Genomic DNA, 22,664 nt, shown 5'->3' with positions numbered 1-22,664 from the left:
CCATCCACAAACAACTCCTGATGTTAAAGTTTTGTTCCAGTAGTTTTATTTACAAATAAATCTTTGCTTGCTCCCTTCCTGCAGTTTAACCTCACATGTATCTGTGAGTTTCAGGTAGACTCATATTCTGTGTAATTGCTAACTGCCCTTTTTAGAACAGAGGAACTAACTTGCAGAATTAAGCATGGATGCAGGTGCTTCTGTGGAAAGCAATGGAAACAGAAAACAACAAAACCTCCAAGAAACATCCAGTCTCTAAAGTACTGTACAATTTAGGACACATTAGGGCCCAAATTCTGCCAATGTGTTGTACTTTAATCACTCATTTGGACTACAGAAAGACTTCCCTTGACTAAGGACAGAAAGCTAGATTTACCATGCTGCTGCTGGAACGAAGCTATTTCTCCTTCCATGTCCTATAGAGCTAAGAAGTTACCAAATACTTTTATTTGATCATTGAATACATTTAAAGCAGCATCAACCAGTCTGATCCAGTGCAAAGGCTACTTTCATGGTTTGTAAGATTATGGCTTGTGAAGCTACAAAGATTTACATTTAAGCACCAATGAAAAAGTGACTTCTGTTCACAGATTTAGAAGCTGACTGGCTGAGGACCCAAAATATGCAACTACTGTAAGAACAATTTTGCTGTTGTCGTTCAAGAAAGCCCTGAGACCTTTCTCATTAGATACGAGTTAAATGCTTTCACAGCAGTTTCTCAAAACTTGAAATATTTTGAATTATAAGCACATACTCTTCTGTTTCAAAATCTGAAGAAGATTACCCCTCCTCCACTAGAAGACCCACATTTCCTCAGCTCATCCAAAATTTCACATGTAAATGCTTTGATTTAATTACAGCCTACTGCTGTTCCCATGACACGAAAGCCTCTGAAAATGGCAATTTGTGCAAGTGCAATATATTCAATGCAAGCACTAGGAAAGCTTAGTAAAAGAAACTTCTTTTCTTTAAGTTTGCTCCTCCCACAACAAAAAATCCACAAGTGCAAACAAGCAACAATACCACAAAAACCAAACCAAAACAAAAAAATAAGTGAAAAAACCCAAAACACAAAAAAAATTCCCTACCAACAGAAAAACAAACAAACCCACAAGTTTCAGGCAACTCTGGGTTAGTATTTAATAGGAGACACTACACCTTCTGTCCTGCCAGGAGAAACTGGCTTAACTTGGGGTTTCAGTAGCACAGCTTTGAATTTTACCTTGTGCGCCCATGAGGATTCACTCTGTGTCAGACCTTTCTCATCCTCTTCAATTCTGCATCCAGTTTTTCCAGTAGGGATACTGGACACATCCTTACTTTGGGCAAAGGGATCCATGCTTTTCTGTAGTATCCTCCCTCCTCTGGCCCGATAGTCAGCCAGCATTCTGGCTAAGCTCTGGCTGTCACCTAGATGTTCTGCTATTCTAGTATTAACCAACTCGTGAGAAGGTAAGATTTGGATAGCCTTGGCTTGGATGCTCCCATTCATCCCTTGTAGTCCAGAGAGATCCCGCAATAACTGTCTCTTCCTTCTGCTCTCCAACTCCTTGTATTCCTTGTTGAGAAGAGGAGACCAATAAACCTGCTCAGGGAAGTATTCCCGGGCAGGGCATCTCATGCCTTTTTCCGTCAGAAGGAATGGCTCACGGAACATCATTACAGGAGAAATACAGAGAATGACATCTTTCAGCTCCTGCTTGAATGCTGCAGAGTAAGTCTTGATACGATCCTCAGAAGAAGTCACCTCTTCTGTGACATATAATCCTGTATCATCCTGAAGAGGGTCTCTGAAGACTCTCATCTGACTCTTGGACTCCTGCAGATCATCTGCCTGTTGAAGAGGTTCTAGTGTCTGGCTGACCAAGTGCTGGTCCATACTATGGAGGGGCAGCAGGGATGTTTCAGGTATTGCAGGAGGTACAGAGTTGAACACTGGAAACTGTGACTCCACTTTATGGTGCTCTTGCTGTTTTGAGGGGATGGTTTCCAGTTGACTGTTCTCTTGGTCACTTCTTTCAAACAAACCTCTTTGTTCAAGTAAGCTGACCTCATCAGAGGACACTGACTCAGAGACCACAGGCAGCTTTTCAGAGGATAGTTCAATGTCTCTGGCTGCTGTGGTGAATTCATCACCATTGAAGAGGTTCTCCTCATTTTCATCTCCTGGGTCCTCAATAAGGGAGTGAAAGGAGGTGTTTTTGGTCAGAGTAGGAGGCATGGCAAATTCATCCATAAGGAAAGAGATTTCCAGCTGGGAATGATAAGCCACACAGATCATGAAGATTAAGATCTCTTTCACACGGGCCAGCTCATACTCTGCAGCACCACACAACTTGATTGTGCAACCCAAGTGCTGGGGACACCCTTCAAAGAACATCAGGGTTTTTGTCTGATCTTGAAGAAAGAAAAGAAATAAAGAAAATGAAAACAAACAACAAATAACAGGAATTAGGATGACCAGCTAACTACAATTAACCTGCTCTTTGGTATCTCACACACTGAAGAGACTGTAAACAAACTGGGCAAGTTACAGTAGCACAATGCAGCAGCAGAAATTCACATAGCTGCACTGAAGTAACTTCTTTTTGCAAGCAAAATGAGCCAACTCAAAGTTTCTCCTGTTTTGTAAAACAAGTCATTATATACAAGTGAAGGCCACACGGAACATTGGCCTAAACAGCATATTCTAACAGCACTTTAGATTCTGTAGCAGTGAACCAAAACTATAGTCCCAGGCACATTTCCTCACCCTTACAAGTCAAAAGCCTACAAGATTTTTCAGAGCAATTTAAAGGCTGGTAGGGAGCAAGAAGTGAAAGAGATGCAAAGCCTACATCTCCACAAAGATTTGCATCAACAGCACATATATGTGCCAGCATCACTGGTAATTTGTGAAGCAGAAATTCTTCCTTTGCATACTTCCACTGCACTGGGGTTACAGAGAAAAAGGCAAGCAGTTTCTCAAAGGAGCACAACGATTGGATGAGGGGCAGAATGCACAAATTGCAGCAAGGCAAATTTTGTACATTGGGTATGTTACAGTTGGTCATACGAATCTTCAAGGTCCCTTTCCAACCCTGGCTACTCTATGATTCTGTTTCTATGTAGAAAAACTCTTTATGGTGAAGATGGTTACACAACTAAACAGGTGCACAGACAGACTAAGAAATCTCTGTTCTGCAATATTGTAACAGTTGGCTCATGAAGCCCTGAGAAATCTGATCCTTCCCTGAGCTTAATGCTTCCTGTTCCAAACATGAAGTTGAACTAGACAAACTCCAGAGTAGTGAGAAGAGAAACAGTTTGGAAGGAGGAAATCAGTCTAATTAAAATCTAGTCTCTCATCTTGGTAAGATCATGCTTTTGTGTTCACAGCCAGTTCACTGTAGGTCTAAGATGTAATAGAAGAAACATGAATAGGAAGGATGATACTTGATCACACAAAGCATCCAATCGTTTTGCTCGTCCTAACTAGATCTAAGCATTTATCCTTTTGAACACATAGATTAAGACACATCAAGCTTTACTCACCATTGGGCAACTGAAAAGCTTGCATATAAAATTTATGACAGGTCCCCAAACGTGGTTTTGTCAACAGCTGATCCATTGACATCACCAAGTCTCCTTGGGTCATTCGACTCACCCGGTCTAACACTTGCTGTAGAACCAGAAAGAACAGTAAGAATCTATAGTGGGAAAATGGACACTAGCAAGCATTCTGAGTTTGCTCTTTAAAAAAACAAAAAAAAAAGGAAATTCAAATAAACCAACCCCAGCTGCCAAAACCCACAAACAAATGAGCAGCATGAAACCTCTCACTAGGATGCAGACCCTCAGCTAAACATAGTCACACAAGCACAAGAATCTTAAAAAAATCAGCTGGGTAAATATTTCTGGTGAGAGGTAAGACTGTGTCCTCCCTTGAAGATACCTGAATCTGTTCAGGTAAAAAGAGTCCCAGGAGGTACAGTGCAGTCAGCATGGTGCTGGCTTTCAGGAGCTCAGCCAGCACCCACAGTTGCTCTCTGTTTGGCTGCCTGTACCCAGCCATACAGAGACAGGAAGCCTGTCTGGTAATCACTGAGAACCCACAAAGACTTTTGCTACAAATAGGCATCAAGACTTAATTCTAGAATCGAGCCAGGCTATAAGGACCTACCAAGCAAGGACATAGCAGAGTAGCTGTACAGAGCTGAGAAGTTATTCCCTATGTTTGCCTGTCCTGATATCCTTGAGAAATACCATTATAGAGAGCTCAGGCTTGCACAGAGGAGAAAATAAGATGTAAGATGTTTTTGCTTTTTCCAGGGAGCTTTCTACAAGGAGAAATTACAGAGACACACCATGAGACCCAGACTGATTCCAACACAGAATGCTCACCGGCTTAACATTGATGACCAGAGTGATACCATGCTCCAGGAGCATGTCCTGAGCAATTCGGGACACTGTCTTCTCAACAAGGACCAGATTTGGCCTGACATCAACTATCCGCTGCACATAGTTCTTCAGGAACTCCCTTTCCTGCAGGCAGAAAAAGTACAGCAGTTAACTACTGTAAATCCACCTGAAAAAAAAACCCAACCACTCAAATCTTTAATATAATTTTCTCCCTCATTTTTATATTGACCTTTTCTATAAAACCAGCTATCTAGGAAGCACCTTCAGTTGCCCATTGTGCATGTTTCTCCACCCCCAACGCACAACACCCAGTTTATTAGCAATTAGTGTTATAGGCAAACTATACACAAACTAATTGCACAATGACAGACTGAAGAGACATGCAGCATGTTGTGGGTTGAGTCAAACTATACATATATGCACCTTATACCCTTACATGGAAAAGGCTTCCAAAAGTGCTTTAATATTAAATCAAGTCTATTTGCAGTATTATATTCTGCACTTACAGATACATGCTAATACTGAGTGCTGGCACGCAGATGGTTCCTTTTACAAGGAGTATGCCAGTGCTTTATGCCTTTACAAGTCTTTACAAAGAGCCTCAGTCCCTAAACCTGTTCTGGGGATAGTATTCCTGGAGTGGAATCCCAATTACTGGGCACTTCGGAATTGCTCTAACCATGCCCACTTTCCAGCTTCATCTCACTATCCATACACACTTTTATCACCAGGCACGGAAAGCAGGGCTGCAACTCTTTCAGAACTAAAGGCCTACACAGAGGGAGGGTATAGCTCCCCCAAGACAGGAATTCCCAATTATTTTTCTGCTGCTTACAACAGTCAAGCTTTAAAAGCTCTGTGCAAGAGAAAAATATCACAAGAGCAGTTTGCCAACTCCTCAGAACACAAACATTCATGTTAGCATAGCAAAGACAAAGATTTTGCCAGAAGCTAAGCTTTCCAACTGAACTAGTATTTCTGTAGTATTTTCTGCCATATAGTACTTTAATACAGATACACATGTATGATCATGCTCTGAAGCAGACACTGTGAGACAGTATTTACAAAGTATAGTAGATACTTCTCTGCCATTCAGACAAAGGACAGGTCTCACTTTAAGCTTTTACTAGAAAACCAACTCACTAGGCAGCAACAGTTTTATTGATAAAGCTTTCACACCTGTAATCCTGTCTATTAATCACTAAACTCAGGTGCCCTTAAATGCACTCTTAAGGAAACAGTCAAATACAGTAACAAACTTTATGGACCAAGCTCAGTAGGGCACCAGATAACTTTGCTACAGGCATCCTAGCAAACACCCAAAGACCAATTCTCATCATATCGAATAAAAGCTCTCTCCATTTCAGTGTTTTCATATTTAAGGCAACTCCCTGCTCACAGGAGAAGTACAACTCCAAAATTATATCTTAGAGTTTGGCACTTTGTGGAATTTTTTGTTGTGTCACTTTTTCAAGCCTGATGAGAAATAACATGGGTGCAATCTAACCCTCACCTACATTCTTCTCTAATGTTTCTTCACATACCTAAGCCATATCTAGTTCTGACCTGTATTTTCCTTGTATGGTGGATCATCAAAAACAAAGCATGTTTTCTAAAACACTGCATTTAATTGTGAGGATCATAAGATCAATCTCAATAAATGTAACCTGACAACAAAATCCTCAGCACAACACTAGAGGTTTGTACTGTATTTAACTGCAGATGTTTTTCTAAGCTAGCTGCAGAAGATTTTTTTATTTCTTTCCTATGCAATCTCACTCACTCATCTCAACCTTACACAGTAAATAAAGCAGACACACACTGGAGTACAGACAATTTTAACCAAGAACAAAAGCACCCTCTCACCTGAAGTACAATAGGGTCTATGCAGGTAAACTTTGTTTCTTCTCGATAGAGGTATTCAATTGAGCACTTCAGCAGAAGAATTTTGGGATTTTTTAAGCAAGAGTTCATCTAAGACAGACATAAAAATAGTTAAAACAAAAATACAAACATTTGGAAGGGAAAAAGTACACAAGATAAGCCAGGCTTCCTTCAAATTATTTGTTACCCAAAAAGTAACAGCTATCTCTCCTCCTCAAACTCAACTACATATTCCTCCTTATTAAGACATTACAACCAGCTGCTGGCATTTCACAGCTCCTATCCAGTGAGAGTGCAATGCTGGAGGTTTCTACAGTCACCCCCAAGAAGCCCAAAGTCTCAATACACTTCAGAGCCATCCAGTTCAATTCTATTTTGATCTTTCACCTTATATAAGGGCTCACTTTACTACACTGCTGCAAGTCAGATCTACAAACACCTTTTTCGGGTTAAAATCTGGGGTAATTATAAGATGCCCTCTGGGGTGGTAGGGGCGAAAGGATGTTTTGCAGTACGTACATGAGGAAAGTTCAGACTGGACGTGAGGAGGAAGTTCTTCACCATGTGAGTGGTGAGAGCCTGGAATGGGTTGCCCAGGGAGGTGGTTGAGACCTCATCCCTGGAGGTGTTTAAGGCCAGGCTGAATGAGGCTGTGTCCAGCCTGATCTAGGGTAGGGTGTCCCTGCCCACGGTAGGGGAGTTGGAACCAGATGATCCTTGTGGTCCCTTCCAACCCTGACTGATACTATGATTCTAAAGTTTCTCCCTCTAGAATCTCCAAGATAAAAGAAAACAGCTTGGAAAAACAAATGCTTTAAAAGCAGTTCTTGATTAGGTTCTCAAGTTAGTGAAACATCACAAATTGCGAGTGGGAAGAAAAGCTTCACAACACCAAAAGAAAGCCACAGTACATTTGTTTCTTCAGCACACTACATTTGTTTCCTCAGCACACACTTCAGCCTGCGCTCTAGCCTGAGTTACCTTTTTGTGCGCAACGTTCTTAGTGCAAACAAATCCATTCACCACCATGGAATCAAATTTCTTTCCACCAGGGATCTAATAAAGCAAAGAACATTTTTAGAACTGTGATATACTCCTGTAACTTCTCATGCAGTAAACCTAGTACACAGAATACCCATTGTAGCCCATGTGCAAGCTTCAGCTGCACTCTCAATTATCAGACGAGAGATCACATATGGTCATGATGAACATATAATTCTTTAAGGACTGCCAAAGTAGTAAGTTCCAGGACCTCTAAGCTACTCTCAGCAGATGCTTGTTTGCTAAATAAGGGAAGCTAATTTCTATAGTCCATGGGGAGCATATACCTTTGCACATGCCACTTCTACTGACAAACAAGTCATAAATAAAGGGAAAGAAAAAAAAAACACAACAAACCAAATAAATCTCTGCCTATGATTTCAACAGATCAAACACCTGATATGTCACAACCAGTCACAGAAGGAATAAACAATCTGAAAGAGGTTTCTGAATAGCATGTTTTAGAGGACATTTCTGTCATCAGCACATGACAACAGACAGCTATAAAAAGCTTTCACCTCCAAATGTCTGCTCTTTGCACTGGAGTTTCAGAAGACACAACAACAACTAATGCTGCCTGGAGAGACGCCACAGAGCTAACATCAGAACCACAAGGCTCGCCTCATATCTTACATGGCTTCCAAACAAAATCAGGCTCCTGAAGTGGATTTTCCAAAAGAGAAACAAGTCCAAGCCTTTGCTCCTCAGCTACACTAGCTCCTTGGCTATTAGTTTCACATGAACCTCTCAGAAGAAACTCTGCATGCCACAACTCCAGCTACCTAGCAAAACTGGATGCACCATCTCATAACAACTAGGTTTTCCTCTTGAAGAAAGCCATTGTACCCAGCAGGGGAGGAGTTCAGTTCTACATAATGGATAGTTACAGGGCAACAGATGGCTACGCAGTCCTGCAAGCTACTTATCCAGAATTCAGCACATTGCCAATCCAAGCACAAAACCAGCTGAAACCAAAAAAGGAAGCAAATCATTACAGACGTGTTGCTTTCTTGCTACCTTCTGCAGCCTACAGCCTGAAAGAAGAGCTCAGCTCCAGGCATTAAAGCAGCTTTCATAAAATGCAAAGTTCCTCTTGTGCAACATCTTCTAGAACCCCACCTTATCCAAAGGCTACGTTTGTCAATTACATCTCTGAACACGTTGGGAGCAGTGGGAAGGGGACTCTTCAAAACAAGGGGTGCTGCCAATAGCTACATCCTTTTGTTTCCCTACATATACTCTTTGAAACTTACCTTTTTGATGTGGACAAACTGTCGGATATCCATGTCATCATCTCTGTTCTTGACATCAGGCCGCACAGTTTGTACTACCTGGCAGACCACAGGTACAATGATATCCCTCCAGGAGAGTGATAAGGACTCATTGTACAGAAGCTGCTGAAGCAATGCCATCATGTGGTTGTGATTAGCAGACCTGTAAAGAGTGGAAAATATAGAATTCCCATGTGAAAAATACACAGCAGTATTTAGTTGAAGTCACATTTCAGAAGTAAATTTCTTAACATTTATACTGCAGGATACCCTCTGAAGGAATAGCTGCCTAGAATGTTCTACAGTTAGCTCTGGTCCAGTACCCATAGGGGGGAAAAAAAAAAGCAAACAAAACCCACAAACTGTAAAAATGGTGTTTTCTTAATGCACATTAGTTCCTTTTGCTGTCCACTGTAGATCAAGTCCCATTGAAAACTGGTGAAATAGGAACACTTCAGGAATTATTATTCAAGATATGTAAATTTCCTTTTTCTACATGTTTCTTACAGTAGCCTTTCCATGGCTTGTTTCTCCCCATTCTCTTCTCTCAGCAGATCCAGACTGCTGTGGTGCCAGCCTAGGGGTGTGAAAAGCAGTTCTTTGGACTTCTCCTCCACCCTTCTGTTGAATAATGACTCTATAAGAGACAAATAAACGTTGGTAATACAAGATTACAGTTGAATGCTGGTGTCTTTCTGAAAGGCTACTTTGAAAAGGAAAAAAAAATACTAAGACCTTAAGTCTAAGCTTCTTGAAATACTTACTTAGAGCTGGACCCGTGGTAACATGCTGTAGCAGAGTATCAAGTGTAACAGTGGTGAGAAAACAAAGTAAAACTGAACTTCTAAAAATCTTCTAATACAGAGCAAATTCATTTCTCTCCTGGAACTAAATTGTTCTGAAGTTTGTTCAAACAAACAAACAAAAAAATCTTACATCCCTGTTTTGTCTATAAATAAGCAAATTCCAAACATCATGTACACTTACAGGAGACAACTACAATGCTTTTTAGACTTAGAACATAGGTCAAAAGCACTAATTCAATCCATAAAAGCTGCTGCTGCTTTGAAGACGTCTATGCATAAGTGGCACCAAAAGATCTAGCTATTTCATTCAGGCTGCTGCACAAGTATCAAACATATATTGCTAAAGGCCTCATTTAATGCTCCCAAACATATTTCAAAGTAACTTTATCCTACCAATACAGATGTCAGACTTTAAACCTCGATGGGACTTGCAGCCCTGATCCCATACACTACCTCTTTCCTGCTTGGGTGCAAGGCGCCTTCAGCAAGCCAGTTCACCTACCATATGTCAGAGTATTTAACACTACACAACTCTCAACGAGCTCTTCAAAAGGTCTCAGTATATCTCACTTCCATCCATCTAACCATCACACGCACAGGTATCTTTCAGCTACAGTGAACAGAGTTTCAATGAAAGCTCTACCCATTGAACACAGTTTTATATCTTACATGTCAACATGAACTATTGCTATTTGTATAGTAACTCCTCCTCCTGTTTTGCAGTATCAAGATTAGAAGTTATTTCAGCACAGTATAGTCTGCTTCGAGAGTTACTAGGTTACTTTCCACACAGGTATTATGATAAGATAAAGTAAGGTTATAAAATTCTCCATCCAGCAGCTGACAATAAGTCATTCACACTACTAGTGTATAAATTTTCATCAGCAAGTTCAACCTTTAAACTCCTCAGAGTGCAAAACAGTAATCTAAACAGGAATATTGGAAAAAAAACAAACCACTCCTTAAAAACAATGATTAACTGTTCCAGCTGTTCCATACACAAAGTTAACTGTGGAGAAGATTAACTAAAGTTACATCATTATTTTTTCCCTCTTTCCTTTCTCCTGCAGCTCAGTTAAAAACAAAGCATCAGTTTAATCAGACTTCATTTTCCTGGCTGCAGAAACATCAAGGTTCCCCCTTATTTCCTCCCACTACAAGCTCACAAAACCAATAGCATTAAATGGAAGAATAATAAGGCCACAAGTGCACCTGGCCATGATATTGGAAGTCAAATGGGTTTTAAAACTCACAACTGTGTCTAATGGCCTTTCATTTCAGAATTAGAGGTGGTGGTGATGACAACAAGCTCAAAGATTTAAGAGATGAAGCTTTAAGCTACTGTGTAGAAGCAGCGCCATTTATCACACCACATCTTCATCTGCTTGCTCAGAAATTTTAAATCTGTGTCTCTTACATAAATTTGTGGGTGGAGAAGCTGTGAGCAGAGTTGCCTCTAAGATTTCTTTTTAAAAATATATGTAAAAGCTTTTTTGAGTGCTTTTGAATGAAAAAAAACTGAGAAGCGGAAGAAATTAAAGCTTGAAAGCACATTCAAAAATACTGCAGTACAGTTTATCACTTTTGCCCCAAATAAGTTCAAATTTATTGTCAAGTAAATAATTCTAAAGCACTAACATCCTGTTAGAGAAATATTGAGGATTTTTGATCATTATCATAAAGCTGCAAAACAGAAACATTTGTAGTTCATCCTTACCTTTAATAAAAGCATCACTTATAGAGAACATCTGCTGCCCTCCGTTTTCAGGATTCAAGTACTCTGAAAGAAGAGAGGAGAGGGAGATAGGCGGAGACAAAGCCAAATGACAAGTTACACTGGTGCATCCATATAATTACCATGTACACACCCACGCCCAAAGCAGCACTATTACTCATCCAAGTTTTTAGTCACCAAATTTAGCAACATCTTGATGAGTGGTCAAGACAAGAATATCCTCTCATTCTGGTTCTATCAAAAAGTTCCAAGATGACAAGAAAAAAATTACTTATTACTGTGAAGAAACAAAATAAAATAGATGAGAGCAAAGACTGAACTATGAGTTAAGAGTTTGCTTTTCTAATGGACCCACACTACACTTCTCTAGATTTGAACATTCGAGAATGTGTTAAGCTGCAAGCAGACACCATGAGAATGTCCACGCATGGAATGATCTCCTCACCCTGACCTAAAATTGCACCTTCAGAAGTCATTTTGTTCTCACCCTCCAATGAAGTGTCTCAGACTGAAAGGGAGACCAGCCATAAGATTCATCTCAGACATTGAAAGGAAAAAAAGAGAGCTTGCCTTTCAAAAGCCACAAGTGTAAACTCTACAACAGCTTAAAGTGTTCTGAGGAACCTGTGCTGACAGAGGCAGACTCTCAGCAACAAACGAAAGCAGGAGTTATGTATCACTTTACATAGGAGAAATAGGGTGAAGCTCCACCTACTACATTTTAAGTTTGCCTCATCTTGATCTTTTATGCAGGCTGGCTAGCTACAAAAACCTTGTTTTGTCCAGAGGCCATTAGCTTGCTAGGCCCTCATCTGGTTCCTTGCTTCTACAAAAAAGGGACTGTATCCTGAGGAAACAAGGACAATAACCTCATTACTTATACAGGGTGATGATCCAAAGTCTGAAGCTAACTCTTTACCACCTTTCCTGAGAATTGGCCAAAACCTAATGCCAAAAGCCAGGCACCTTACAGACAGACAGCAAGCAACAGAAACCTGACACACCACAAGCCATCACAAGTCTCTATCAACAGGGACCTCTTACACGCCACCAGTTTAAAAATCTGAACTTGTCTGCAGTTGCCTAGTTTGCAAACAGACACTTAATAAACAAATATTGCACCAAAGAAGTTGCAAGCTTGATGGTTATTTGCAGATTTCCTTTCACCTCCTCCTTAGATGGAGAGTTTATTGCAAGCAACCTGCTGCTTCAGAAAAGCTGGCTCACCTTCAGCATTCACTCCCCCACAAACCACCTAGAGAAAGTCATGTTATGCTGTATGTACACATGAGCATGTAAGCATGTATACTAGCACCTCTATCCTTCTTCACCTTGAAACAGCCTCAGGGCAGCAGCTGTGTACACACTCAAATTAAATCTGACACATTCCTGCCTGCCATGGCCAAGGCAGGAGCTAATCCCATCTGAAACATAACTTTAGTTATGCTCTGGACAAAGACAGAGGTGGCACCTTCTTATCAATAGCTTCTCACCAATACAGCCTCACTTTCTATAACTTTGCTTCCAACTGAACGAACTGGAGCAGTTCATGAAGAACTGCAGCCTATGAGAAGGACTCACATTAGAAAAGTTCATGGAGCACTGTTTCCTGTGGGAAGGAGACCAGACTAGAGCAGTGGAGGAGTGTGAGGACTTCTCTTATTGAGAAGGAAGGAAACAGTATGCAACAACGACTTGACTGCAAACCCCTTTCCCCATCACCACTGTACCACCAGAGGGAAGCAGGTAGAGAAAATGGGGAGTAAAGGTAAGTTTGTGAAGAAAGGAGAGGGTTTATTTCTCATTATTGTACTCTGATCTGATTACTAACAAATTACATATTTTTCTTCCCAAGAAGTGTTTGTTTTACCCATGAACATAACTGATGAGTGATTCAGGACCCGGGAGCCTTTCATTCTATTTTCTCCTCCCTAATCCACCCGAGGGGCTAAGCGAGCAAGCACCCCCATGGTGCTTTGTTGCCAGATGGGCTTAAACCACCACATACAAACTATGTAGTACCATTGTCTTTAGGCAGATGATACTATAAATGAGTCATTATACTCGTAAGACACTACAAGCCAGCTAATTTGGAGTCACTAGAATTTCATGGAAAAACATCAGACATTAGTCAGCCCGTAACACCACAAGAAGTCCTACCATTACACTCAGACCATATACAAACTACTCTGTTCTAAAACACAGCTGATCCATCACAGGCCTTGCTTCAAAGCAGCTGACTTCTGTGACTGGTGGAAATTGCATATCCCGTAATCATTTTAAGAACCCCACTAATCACTTAGATCAAAGTTGAACACTTCTAGCACCACTGTTTTGTCCTGTCAGTCCTCCCACAATGGCTGTAATTTGCACAATTGTGAGGAAATCGAATTACTACCCTCAAAATGTGGGTGTGATTTTCAGTTTTACTTCATTATTTCAAAGAAAATTAAGTCACTGTCAACCAGTCTGAGGACAAAAGAAAACTCAAATAAAATCAAGCTAAACATATGTCCATTATAGTTACAGGGAAGTTACTGACCCCTGACAGCAGCAAACATGGTGTCACTGATTGATTACAGTAGTCCTATTTTACACAGGAGTTTAACTATCTAGTTTTGGCTGCCTTATCATTTTGACACTCTGTAACATCCTGGATGACATCTTTTGTTGAATAAAGCCAGGATAAATCAGGAATACAGAGTGAAAGTCTTTGCACTCCAGTACTTCCAGAACAAAGTTTTATAAGCCATTAATTTCACTACTCCAGGCACTGTGGTATGCACTGCAGTTTTGTCCCACCTATTTTTAAGGCCTTGAATAACACACATCTATGTGCCTACAAAACTTCAGTCACCCTATTGCCAAGAAGTGCTATTTTGTGATGTTGTCATACATTTTCACTTGTTAATCCTTGGCTAAGTCTTCCCTCTAGAGACTCTCGTGGCAGGAACACAAACCAGCATTTATAGTCCATCCTCTGTATTTGCAGAGGATACCAATTTTTCCAAAAACTGCAAAAGAATACCTCATCATGGTGCAGTTTTATAACTTACATCTCCATCCTATCTCATTTCTGGGCATATAACTGGTACTTTCCCCTCAAGGGAAACCCATTCTCTTAAAAGGAATTGATTCCAGTTTACAGTCCTAGAGAATAACCCGGCTAAGAGTTACACATTTCAGGAACAGATAACAAATACTAGCAAACAAAGGCAGAAGTCTCTCTCCTTTCAGTTTCACCACCACTTGCCTTTTCTGCCAATCTTCTCTGAGCTCTCCATCATCAAAACCTTTCTCAAAAGCACTTCAGTTCTAGCTGTAAGCCTTGATTTGGTCAACAGCTTCCCAAAAAAGCAGGCTCTCTTGTATTTTCTCTTCATTGCACCCTGCCTTTTGTGTGAGAAGATGACAACTGAGATGCCTACAGCCAAGACTATTCCTCTAGAAGTCCTTTAACACTGGCCACAGTCAAGATGATTGCTGCCTGCTTTACTGTCAACATACACAGATAAACTGGCTACAGCTGTAAATTAACAGGCTACTGAAGCACACCTGGGCCATTTTCAAGCTCACTTAATAGGCATCTCCCCTTCATAATAGGAATTCATTGATACATTTTTCTCCACACCCTTCCTCCCTTGCAGATGCATTTGCTTTTCATTTGATTAGACAGAAACTAAAAACAAGTTGAAAGGAATCAATAATAAGCTGGTGTGAGTAGTGCTGATAACCCATCCCTACTATTGAGCCATCCACCATTAACTCAATGCTCTGCCCTTTTGAGAAACTAAAAATTAGAAGTTAAATTTCTTTTCTTATGTATGTGTACTTAGTAAATAACAAGAGGCAGCTACAACGGATACCGATAAATTCTCCCTCTAACTTGCCTCACTTTCTCTCCCATGTGTAATAAACTTTGAGCTATAACTACCTTTCCTTAATCACTCTCTTCAGTTTCAGAAAATGCTATCTGTATGGCAAGCATAAAGTAAATCTTGCATTCTGATCCATAACAACAGAAGAAATCCATCTCACTTTATAGAAGCATCAAGTCTCCAAATTATTTAACACTGAATCATCTTGTAAAGTAGGAAATACTGAAGGGACAGGGTGAAACAACAGGATAAGAAAACTCTTAGAAGCAGACAAAGATAGAAGTCTATAAAGCTGATGAAACCTTAGGTAAAGAAGCAAAGCTACATTGATAGCTGCCCAGCATGAAAAGCAACTAGAATATGTCAGACTCAAGCCAGTGGCAAGCCCTGGTTTCAGTCAGCCCCTGTCCAGTTTAAAGAATGTACCTGTCATCAGGCATTTCTTTTTCATAAGGATTTTGCTAATAGCTAAGAGTCTTTCAATTTAGTACTTATTTTGGAGAAAAAAAAATTGAAAACAAGTCTTCAACACTGAGTAGGACTTTTTCCTACTACACTTAGGTGGATGTTTTCTTCTAAACAAATTATAAATATATGGATTAAGTTAAGCCTTACTACTCATCAGTAAAATTATTCCATCAAATAGAAACTTAGTACAGACAATTACAAGCCAGCACAGAGCTCCTGTAAATTAATTTTGTTTGCTTGTTTTTTTTTTCTTGCTTGCTTTTCCAGTTTAATCTCAAACTGTAGAGACACATATCAAACTGGTTTATGCACAGACTGTTTTTTCACCCCAGTTAGCCCAAAAGTGTACATGTGGATCTGCCCTATTATGTATGGGCAGGAGACTTTGCTTCACCTGCACAGAGACACTCACACAATAAGTTACATACTCACAGAGGAAGTGTCTCAATAAGTCTACTGAGCCTCCTCAGAGGTGAACACATCAAAACTGGAAGTGAATGCCAGCTAAGTAATGTATTTCCCCCTCTGTAAGACAGCTACAAAGGTAGTGTCCAAATGGGTCAGTAATATTAGGGCTCAGCTCTCCATCATGTGCAACTCCAGCTGGTGACTGACTACCTCATACCTTTTTGGTCAGCAGGATGAGGGGGCACATGTGGGTACTTGGAGTGCTTCTTGATATGGAAGTTCACGTTGTCCATCTCCACGTTCAGGCTGATGGAGGCGGCTGAATCACTGTCCATTGTGGACTGGAAGCTGCTGACTGAAGTGCGCTTGCTAGGGCTGGAGGAGTCTTTTAGTGTTGGGTAAGGGGGAAGATACAGGGAGAAGGGTTCAAACGGGTATCATGAGGGTACCAGAGAGGAGAAAAATTGCCTTTAACACATAAAGACCAGGAATACAGTGTTTTCATAGTTCTAATCCTATCTTCATGTACGCATGCTGACATAATGGGTGTTCTTTAGTGCATTACTGCAGGCTCCAAACCAAACAGAAATCTGCCTGAGAAATGGAAGGTGGAAATTTACAGGCTTCCCCTCCATTACAAGTAAGAAGCTTTACCAGTTCTACTAAACACAAAATACAGCATCTATCTCAAGAACAAGAGGACTAGCTAGATTACAGTTTGCTTAGATCCTTGCAGCCCCATGTGCACACACACAAATACACACACAAAGCAAGACATGGTTAAACTATTATGTCCCAAAGGACTGGGGAAAACAGTAAAGAAGGCAGAGTGAGACCAAGACTCAGGTGAAACTCACTGGCTAAGTTATCTTCTCCTTCATCAGCAATCTGCTCTGTGTCACTGTCATCAAACTTGATATCTTTGAACCAGGATGGCTCAGAGTGCCCCTCAACAGAGTTCACAGAGTCACTATCTGGAGATGGGGTTTCTGAGAACTCTGTGCTCTGGAAGACATGGGAGTAGAAAGAGTGTTAAAGCACAGCTCTGCTGGAATATTAAGAAGCCTTAGAAAGCAACCTGCTACAAATACAGATCAGGTATTTCAAAAATTATAGGATCTTCTTAGTGGGCTGAGCCAGGTTAATAATAGAGTAACCCCCTTGGCACGGGATGAGAACTGTTTGGCATAGGATGCAAGTATTTCTTCACACTTCCCTTGCTTAGTCCCTGCCTCCTCCCCTCCTTCACACAAGTTGTGACTAAGTGTCACTAAAGGACAAGTCTATTCTACCACAGGCACATTTTCCATCATCACATCTAGCTAAACATTTTTGAATGCTTCCTATCCCCAGCCGAGGTGGGCAATGACTTTATCCCTCACCCAGAAACTAGCATATACACCTTTTGGTGGAGGCTAACTCTAAGTTACTGTAGCAATTCTGTAACTTGCCAAAGTCAGTAGCCACACCCAGAAAGAGCCACAGCCTTCCTACTCCTTTTACCTGTAATGGTCTGTAGAGGGCATACTCATCTCTGAAGAGCTGATCATGATGACTGACACACTCGAGCCAGCGTCCATCAACCAATGCTTGCCCTATTGCAATGGCTTGGACCCTGGAGGAATAAGTAAAGAAATGGTTTTCTATGTCTAGTTCTAAGCACACATGTTTATGGCACAAGCATGCTACAAAACAGAAAGAGTTGTTTGCTACACAGCACTCATGAGTATCCCACTGCCATGCTGACATTTAAAATATCATGGAGTCAGCATGTTTAGGTATGGAGCTAGATGTAGACACTGCCAGTACCCTAAACTCATCTGAGGCATCCACTAGATGAAGACACTGTGCTACTCCAACACCGTTAGAGTTTATATATACACAGATCATCTCTGCTGACAACTGCTGCTCTACACTTAAGAAACATCTCAGTTTTACCTCCATCTTGAGCAGCTGAATACACCAAATTCTTTATAGCCACTTACAACATTAAAGCCTGACAGCCCTACTATAAAACTTAGCTACCTAAGGCAGCTATTCACAATCTCTGATGCCAAGGGCAGATTAGCCCTTTGGATCAGTGAACACTTTGGGACAGTCTCGTAATATATTCGCTGTTGTCCAACTGCCTGAGTGATACTTGTCCCACAAACTGCTTCCCACATTAGCTCCCAAATCAGATCATACTCCGTGCCTTGCTGTTTTGAGCCACAAGGAGCCAGAACCGAACCTGCTTTGGTATGAAAGAGAGCTCTAAATTTTGTTTCTTTCTCATCTTTCTGCAAAGGAGTCTATCCCTAAGCTACCCTTTTTTAGCTAAAACTCAAAAACCTCCTGTCACAGAAACAGGAGACATCTGCTGTCCTAAAGCAGGGACAAAGTGTTACCTCGTGGTTATGTGTCCATTTCTGATGAGCCAGTTGACCAGCTCTTTTCCTACGATGCAGTTGGGATGTGTCCGCAGCCAGTAGCGATGGTCTTGGAACTCCATCCCGCTGTTGTGATGGCAGATTTTCTTCCACAGATCTTTTAGCTGGGCTGAGTCCTTGATAGGGAGATGTGCAAGTTACTTACTAGTCTGACCTTAATGCTGGTTTCAGACATCAACCTGGGCCCTCAGATCACCTTCTAGATCAAGTGCCCTCCACAAAGAGATGTAAAATCTAAGCCATTTTGCACAACTTATGCAAAGATATAGACAGAAACAGCAAATAGACACCAGATCAGCTCCTTACATCCTTCCTTTTATATTAACTTGAGGACAAACAAGAAACAAAAGTGGATAACCTTAGAATTAAGGGGGAGTTGATTTTAATATGGCAAAATTTTATACTGTCTACAAGATACTTAAGTCCTCATTGCTGCTCTCCTGCACCCTATTCTCAACTCAGGTGATATATGTAAACATAGAGGACAATGAAAACTCATCCCTTGGAAGGAGGTTCTCCTATATAATCTGTGCTCAACCTAGGCTTTTTCCATTATCAAGCCCACATATAAAGCAACTTGACACAGCAATGGACACTGCCATGTTCAAGTTCTGTGATATCTTTTCTTATTCAGGATTTTTAATTGTCCAGTGTTAAGCCTTTTCATAGACACTGCTAGCTCTGGCCAGCAAGCAAAAAAAGGTGTGTACCCTTCCCAACTCAACTGACCATTTTTTATTCTGTTGATCTCTTGCCCTCACCACTTGGAACCCTTCAGGATATACCTCAAATTTATTTTCAGGCCTATTAAGTACATACACCAACTCTTGTGTAGTCTATGTGTCACTGAAACTGAGCTGCCTTTCTGCATATAGCCAGTTTCTGCTTTCCCACACGCACTCAGGCTTAGCACAGCAAAATCCATTGTTGCAGAGTGGAAACTGGCACCTTGGATTACTTTGGGAGAACAAAACAGCACCTCAGAGGGTGAAGTGGCACTGCAGTTCATTCTCTCAAATGTTTCGCTCATCCTGTTTTTGTGTAACACAAAAAAATTAAAACATCTTTAATTAAGATTTAACTGGTTTAAGTTTTCCAGTTAACTGCTAGACACTCATTGTTCTATTTTCCTTAGGGTGCCCTAAGAACCGAGAGTTTGCTCCACTTTGGCTTTCTGCTTTTACTTCCAGCAGTGGCTCCTCTTCCACATCAGGCATAGAGTCACACTGATCAGTAACAGAAAGCATCATAGGATCACAAGACTTGATGCAACTGGTGATTCCACAGTTCAGCTGCCTTGTAGTTTACCCTTAACTCACACAGTGAAGTCAGTAAACTGGACAAATCAGCAGAACACAGCAAATCCTTTCAACTCGAGGATTTTGACCTCTAGTTCAAAGTAAGTGCTTACCCCAGCAGACATACATCCTCTTCTACCTTTTATTTCATGAGCAAAGTTCATTAGTCTCCTAATTGAAATATGTTAAGCCTTGAATTAACAGCTCTACATGCTAAGAGCATTAAACAAATAGTGGGGATTCAGAGAAAACCCTGCATTAATCAACACTGCATCTTCTGCTCTTACAGGAACAGAAACAATAATACCAATCCTCTTTTCCCCAAAGGAAGGAAATAGGCAACCAAATTTAACCATGTGAAGCTGAAGTGCACTGGGGTTTGATTATCTTAGCCCAAGGTGTGTTCACAGAATTATAATTTCATTTTCCTGCATTAACATGCACACATGAAGCAGTGTGGTACAAAGATGTGCCTTAGAAATGGTTTTCCCTCATGCAGTTATCCACTTATGGAGCATCTTGGAAAAAAGTTGTGAACAGGAATGAGAGTGTTGCTGCATCACCAGGAATACTCCTATGCATTTTGCTACAACAGCAGGTAAACAGCCAACACATAAATTAGCCTTCCTGGTTTAAATTAGCATCAGGGAGCAATCTTGAATTGTTCAGTGCGTGAAGCACACTCCCTTCCCTTCCCTTGACCCTTTTTGCTCCATTTGTTGGAAACACCTCCCCTGTCACAAAGAAAAGAAGCCTTTTTCTACTGCCCATTGTAAACTGCCACCTACTTCACAGCCTGTGTGAACGAGATAACCTAGAACATTGCTGTAAATTGATTTTTCTTTGAACAAGTAAGGCACTACAGCCTTCCAGAAAATGTTATATTTATTTTGCAAATAAGGGGAGAGGCCAGCTTCTATTTTGGCCCAGTAACCTGTAACAGCTTTGATGCATTCAGCGTGGTGTAAACATTTTTAAGCAGACGTTTAAAGTCTCCAGTTATGTGACCTATGAAAGGCAAAATCTGAATTCGGACAAATACAGAATCAGGTAATTGCACTGCAGCTGCAACTATGATAAGTTTAATCCACAGAAAGCCATTATACACCATCTCTATACCACATAACACACTTCCCAAGACTAAAACTGTAAGTGTCTTTATGCAAACATCACAGGAAACATTTGTTTCAGAATGGCGGAGGTACACAAAGCAGCACCAATATTCTCCATCCCTGCAGCACTTAGAGGAGTGCTCAGACAAGAACTTTTAAAGATAGCAAGATGAGAGAAAGGCAAAATTCATTGCCTTCACAAAGCAAGACAAAGAGAAGTCTGAAAGGTACCAGAAGGATTTTGCGCTCATCCTCGCTGGTCTCTGCCTTCATATGTGTGCGACTGGCCTGAGGGCTGACAGACGTCTCATAGGCAGGCACCATTGGTGACCCTGACCGATCCAGTGACAGGTTAGTGATGCTGGCTGATCTGTAGAGGGAATAAGAAGAACTGAAGCATAAGTGTTCCTTGTGCAGTGCTTCAGCAAAGAAGGCAATGATCTTGCAGTATGCTAAAAAGGAACTTAAGTCTGTGACATTGGTCATAGTCCCTACAGACTTACTGTTTCATTCCCTGTCAAAGCAGAAGAGAGGATCTCTAGAAAGCAAATGCATGGTTTTGGAAAAACCAGAGTTAAACAAACTTCTGAAAAGCTCTTTGTAGGAAGCAATTAGACCCAACTTCAGCACAGCAATTCATTTATACCTACATTTGAATAGAACAGGGAAGGGATTAGATGCCAGGTAATTAGAAGCTACATCAGTTCGGAGGCAAGACAGATCCCAGCAAGGGCAGCCAACATCAGGATTTCTGCAACAGGGCACTGATATTCCCCAACTCCTTGACCCATTTAAAATTCCTTTCTCTCAGCTCTTTAAAATAGATGCAGCTTACAGAGTCTGGACATTTGAGCACTTGTTCCCCAGAGTGACTAAACTGTCTGCTCAAGCTGGAGGCCACTCCAGTTGGCAATTTTCCTTATCCTGCAGTATGGAGCATTCACCTGATCTCAGCCCAGCTGTTAGGAAATCTTGACTGTGCCCTCCAGTACAAACACCATTTCACAATAATCACTGCAAAGCTACAAATGCAGATTCAGGTTCCATATACACTCTGCTCCAATATCCCACAATTAGACTCAGCCTATGGATAACCAGAGTGCAACTTCATATCATAGCAGCAAAATCTATGCAGCATGAACTATTCAATGCCCTAAGGAGTGAATATGGAAAACACTTCTCCATGCAGCAAGAGAGAAGCACAAAATGTCAATGCTGAACTACCTCAGGAGGCTTGTGGTAGTCCCAGTGCTGAGAACTGTTGCCAGTCTCTAGTCTTTGGAATGAAAATCAGATAACCTCATAGAGCTAGCTAACTGCCTAACAGACACTCTCATTCCCAAGAACGTTCAATGGACAACGTAGCAGAGCTCAGCCATGAAACAGCAATGCCACCCTATTTCAGCATATGTACTGCAAGTACAGTAGTCTCAAAAAGAACAGCTTTTTACTCCTCTCTAAGAGAAATTGTGAACTGATAAAGGGGTTTAGTTAGGTTTTTAGGCACTTGGCACTACATCCATATACACCTTTGGGTAATAAGCAAAAACTTTCTGACACAGTTAGGCATTCAAGGCAGGCTAAAACTCTGCCAGTCTTCTACTGTCCAGGTGCTCTCAAGTTAAAGTTAAACTGGCTGCTTAACAGAAAGCATTCTTATGTGGAAGATGAGACTGATGTGAAAGCCCACCATTAGGCAAGAACCCCTTTCACCTCTTTTACAATGGCTACTTTTTAACTGTGCCACCCACCTCTAAGCAGCAGGGATTTTTAATTTGTGTAAAAGGGCACTAAGCAAGCATTGAAACAGATTTCATATCAGATATCAATCTTCTTATCTTATATTCCATATCAGATATCATATTGTGCCTTCATCATGACAAGTTACATTCAGGGATTTATTGTATTTATCTTTTCTACAGAAGAAGATTTT

At 40.9% G+C, this 22,664-nt stretch overlaps 1 protein-coding gene across 2 annotated transcripts in view; it reads right to left on the bottom strand.

Annotated features, from left to right (window-relative positions):
* Nucleotides 1–22,664, bottom strand: part of PIKFYVE (phosphoinositide kinase, FYVE-type zinc finger containing) — a 68,328-nt gene that overhangs the window by 26,587 nt on the left and 19,077 nt on the right. For both annotated transcript variants that reach the window (XM_064161616.1, XM_064161625.1), the window contains 13 exons: nucleotides 20,963–21,101; nucleotides 18,280–18,437; nucleotides 17,396–17,507; nucleotides 16,750–16,897; nucleotides 16,110–16,277; nucleotides 11,121–11,183; nucleotides 9,105–9,234; nucleotides 8,580–8,760; nucleotides 7,267–7,341; nucleotides 6,268–6,375; nucleotides 4,384–4,524; nucleotides 3,535–3,661; nucleotides 1,223–2,397 (listed from right to left, as the gene is read on the bottom strand). In XM_064161616.1, the coding sequence (XP_064017686.1) occupies nucleotides 1,223–2,397; nucleotides 3,535–3,661; nucleotides 4,384–4,524; nucleotides 6,268–6,375; nucleotides 7,267–7,341; nucleotides 8,580–8,760; nucleotides 9,105–9,234; nucleotides 11,121–11,183; nucleotides 16,110–16,277; nucleotides 16,750–16,897; nucleotides 17,396–17,507; nucleotides 18,280–18,437; nucleotides 20,963–21,101 (2,725 nt within the window). The remainder of the gene's footprint in view (nucleotides 1–1,222; nucleotides 2,398–3,534; nucleotides 3,662–4,383; nucleotides 4,525–6,267; nucleotides 6,376–7,266; nucleotides 7,342–8,579; nucleotides 8,761–9,104; nucleotides 9,235–11,120; nucleotides 11,184–16,109; nucleotides 16,278–16,749; nucleotides 16,898–17,395; nucleotides 17,508–18,279; nucleotides 18,438–20,962; nucleotides 21,102–22,664) is intronic.

The sequence above is a fragment of the Pogoniulus pusillus genome, chromosome 2 (assembly GCF_015220805.1).
Source record: "Pogoniulus pusillus isolate bPogPus1 chromosome 2, bPogPus1.pri, whole genome shotgun sequence".
Taxonomy (NCBI): domain Eukaryota; kingdom Metazoa; phylum Chordata; class Aves; order Piciformes; family Lybiidae; genus Pogoniulus; species Pogoniulus pusillus.
This window is presented reverse-complemented; position numbering and strand designations above follow the sequence as displayed.